The 4,090-nt window shown below is 62.5% G+C and overlaps 1 protein-coding gene across 1 annotated transcript in view; it reads right to left on the bottom strand.

Annotated features, from left to right (window-relative positions):
• LOC104169064 (palmitoyltransferase ZDHHC5) overlaps window positions 1–4,090 on the bottom strand; it is a gene marked incomplete at its 3' end in the record, with an annotated part of 12,733 nt that overhangs the window by 2,793 nt on the left and 5,850 nt on the right. The window contains exons 2-5 of the mRNA XM_009709873.1: window positions 1,068–1,189; window positions 446–603; window positions 159–331; window positions 7–46 (exon numbers count right to left, since the gene is read on the bottom strand). Of these exons, the coding sequence (XP_009708175.1) occupies window positions 7–46; window positions 159–331; window positions 446–603; window positions 1,068–1,189 (493 nt within the window). The remainder of the gene's footprint in view (window positions 1–6; window positions 47–158; window positions 332–445; window positions 604–1,067; window positions 1,190–4,090) is intronic.

The following is a 4,090-nucleotide window of genomic DNA, read 5'->3' on the forward strand; positions in this document are numbered from 1 at the left end:
AGCGACGGGAATGAAGAATAAGCCGGCCACGCACATCACCACCATACTATCAGCAGCCAGCTAAGGAAGAGCCGCAGCCCTGCTCCACAGCACATTGTCCCCAGCCCCACCGATGCCCTCCCCCCTTGGCCCCGCTCCTGCAGCCTCGCAGAGGATACGTGACAGCCATGCGGACGCCGGAGAGCTCCTCCACCTGGTAGAGGACGTAGAGCAGGCCGAAGCCAAACACTCCCATGATGTGCGTGGTCAGCGACAGCAAGAAAAGGAAGAAGTAACGGTAATTGCGCCGCCCGATGCAGTTGTTGACCCAGGGACAGTGATGGTCAAACTCCTGTCAGTGGGGAGAAGACACGGTGAGGGGCTTGGCTGCCAGGGCTTCCTGCCTGCACTATGAATTAAACTCCACATGGAAATGAAGAGGTATCGAGACCCAGCAGTTCCTCACCTCCACACAGTTGTCGCAGACACTGCAGTGGGAGCAGCGTGGCGGCCGGTAGAAGCGGCAGGTTGCACACCATTTCATGCGCACCTGAATGCCCTTGATCTCCACCGTCTTGTAGAGGGGAGCTCGGAAGTCATCCTCCTTGTCCTCATCCTCCTCCGCTGATGGGGAAACCCCAGCACAGCCACGCGTCAGGGCACAGGGGAAGGCGATGCCAGGGCCCAGCCAGCCTCCCACCCTCTCACGCTGGAGATGCCCGGCATCACCCTCTTCTGCCACCAGGTCCATCTCACCTGGCACAGGGACCAGCCAGGGACCCCCAAATACAGGCAGAGGAGAGGGGGCTCTCCCAGGCCCTGCCCCAAAACCATGACACCTGCCTAAGCCCCAGGTACCCAATACAGGGTGCCAGGATTTATGCTGCTTCTGTCACCTGGTCCTACAGACTGGGTGCTGAAACCAGAGCTACCATCCCCGTAGCATATGTCACCACCCAATCCCACCTGGGCAGGGCAAGGAGGGCTCTCCTGAAGCCTTTTGGGATCAAGTAATCCTCTTTACCTCGGAAGAAGGGTGGAAGGAGGCAGCTCTATCCAAGACACTTCCCAAGCAGAGCCAGACTCACCTCGCGGGAATATGCCTGGGTCCATGAAGGTGGCCATACTGAAGTTGGCCAGCACGAAGAGGAAGACGACTGCATTGTAGACAGGAATGACTGGGGAGACGTACAGACTGAGCCCTGGGCACCTGCAGGCACAAAAGCAGTCAGACACCCAGGCCCAGTCCCAGGGGTCAGTCCTCCAGCGCTTCCCACTGCCCCTCACATCACCTCCTCGCTGGCCCTGCAACCCACAGAGCCCCAGGCAGGCGTCACCAAGCTCCAACGGTGCTCTTGGAGCGATCGAGGGCTGCGCAGGCGCTACCTGCCCCCTCCGAGCCCCACAGCCGTCCTCATAAGCCATTCCTGCCATGCTCGGCGGTGGCCTGGCTGAGGACTCTACGTTCCCCATTCTTGGGCTGTATTTCCAGGCTCCTACCTAGGCTGGCAGCTGTGGAGGTTCCCTGCCATCAGCTCTTCCTTTTGCTCTCAGTACCCTCCACACCTGAACTGGAGCTGCACCCAGGCCAGCTTGACCCGGGGTGTGTTTAGCCACCCTCCACAGACCAGCCTAACCCCCAGCCCTGGGGGAGCACCTGTGGGGGGCTGGTGTGAAGCGCTCCAGCAAATCATCAGAGAGCAAAAATAGGGCTCACCTCTTGTGCCCACAGCCCCACGGGCGCTGCCAGCGCAGGACCCTACTGCCATGGCAGCGACCGCAGAATGGGGTGAGCCAGGCCGACGGCACAGGGGACACCCAGGGGCGATCCGGCCACAAGGCACCCAACCATCACCCTCCATGCGTCACACCCACGAGCACGGGGGCAGAGGAGACCCTGCGAGGGGATGCAAAACAGCAGCAGCTCCAGTGCCTCCAGAGCTGCTCCTGCTCCTCACATCCCAGAGTTGGAGCCCAGCCTGGAGACAACTCCGGCGGCATGTAGGGATCCCATCACTGCACTGGCCAGCACCCAGCTCCTCCGTGGGCCTGGCCAAGGGGCCCTGTGGGAGCACAGTGAGGGAACCACCACCATTCCCCCCTGCCCTGGGTGGGCTGAGCTCAGGACATCGGGCTTCCCCCTCAGAGGCGCCAGTGTAATACCCTAATCTGCTTTGGTGCTGGGAGTTTAATCCCGCAGATCTAGGACAGCATCTGTCCCTCTCTTCCCCCCGCAGCGGTAACTGCAGATGGATTTAGGCAGCAGGAGCAGAGAGAGGCAGAGTGCAGGGCTTGGCAGGCAGGGTGACATATGGTGCCAGTGCTCTAATCCCCCACAGCCCCCAAGCAGGTAGAGGTAAAGGGGCAGGCGCTGGTCCCGTCCCCCCACCACCACCCGCTGTGACTCAGCCCGGGGATGGGTCCCATCACCAGCGAGGCAGCCCCTGTCCTTGTCACGGCAGAGCCCCAGCCAGGCTCCAGCTGGGAATGAACCCTTGGTCCAGGGCTGGCAGGGCCCCAAACGAGGGCAGAGGGGGGGACCCTCCTGCATGGGGCAGCATTGTGAGGGAACAGGGGATGGTGCCAGGCGGAGAGCTGCCTCCAGGCGAGTGGCGGGCAGAGGGGTAAGACGGGTCTGGGCTGGAGGAGCAGGCACACCTGCCTTGGCACCTACCTGGCAGTGGAGGAGGGAGAGGCGGGCAGGGCACACCCAGGCACCGGGCACGGCTCCATGCCCCGGCCCATCCCTGCACCCCGAGAGGGGGGGAAGCAGCAGCAGGACCCGCGGCCAAGGACAAGGCAGGCCCCGTCCATGCACAACGATGAGGGCAAGAGGAAAGCAGGAGGGCAAACCCTCTGGACTTTACAAGACACCTGGCTAGCAGGAGCCCTGCTCTGCCAACCAGCACACTGCTCCTCCTCGTCCTCTCCCGAAGCGGGGCCCAGCACCTCCAGGCCCCGGCCCTGCACACCAGACCAGGGCTGCACCTGCAAAATGTCTTCTCCAAAATTTCTTCCACAACGCCCGACCCCGTTCCTCCCTGCTGCTCAGGCGCCCCTGCGCACCTGGCTGGGGCAGGAGCCTCACCCTCCTGGGCACCTTGGGCGATGCCTCCCCACCTCTGCGTATCTGGGACAGCATCTCGCACCGTTTCACCAAGTGCTCTTCTCCAGGGCGGGGAGCGGCTCCTTTACAACCCGCATGGCACCGGCCATGCCGGCTCTGCCTCCCGAGACAGCCAGCCCTGCCATCTCCCTTGGAAGCCGGCCAGGCAGATTCTCCGCAGAGTGGGCAGCACTAGCGCAGCTGGGACACGCTGGCGAGGAGGAGCCCTCTCCCATCTGTGCCCCAAAACCCTCGGAGAGCAGCTCTGAAGAGGTACGAGATGTACGCGACATCAGAAGGCCACGACCCAAGCAAGGGAAGAACATGCTAGCCACATCGAGCCCATCTACCCCAGTATGACCAGCATTGCTGGGAGCTGCCACGGGACTGGAAGCCACACCAGGAGCAAGGAGCTCACACCTACCCCAGCTTCCCCTTCCCCTCTGAGGGGCTGTGCCCGGGGAGAGGTCTCGTCCCACCCGCCCCAAGCACGGAGCTGCGGCCAGGGCTACCCCCTACCGCCCACTGGAACAGCACCGGCAAGAAACCTTCAAGTGGTTTAAGTGATTTGCAGAAAACGAAGGCGAGAAAGTCTCCCGGTCTCGCAGAGGGGAAACTGGTATTTTTGGCAGGGCAGGCTGGCAAGGCAGGGAGCCAGCAGCCCCCAGGTACTCACCCAGCAGCCGAAGAAGAGCCGGGCAAGGAGCAAACTGCCCATTCCCCACAGCTTCCAGGGCCAGAGGCCTTGCCTGCAGTGCGGTTTCAGGGAGACAGGTGACTTTGTTAGCCCCCATCTCTCTCCATCACTGCTGTTGTCCTGGTCTTTGAGCCCTCGTGGTGCGGGAGCCCCTCGGGAGTTTCTCTCCTCTGCTGCCCTGGGCACAGACAGTGCCAAGGGGAAGGTGGCCACTCATAATGTCACTGCCCCAAGGAAGGGCAGAGCCAAGCACTCCACATCATCAAGCCGAGCACCCCAACTTGAGAAGAGCCTCTCCGGCTCTGCTC

This window comes from Cariama cristata, unplaced genomic scaffold (genome assembly GCF_000690535.1).
Source record: "Cariama cristata isolate BGI_N322 unplaced genomic scaffold, ASM69053v1 scaffold16451, whole genome shotgun sequence".
Taxonomy (NCBI): Eukaryota; Metazoa; Chordata; class Aves; order Cariamiformes; family Cariamidae; genus Cariama; species Cariama cristata.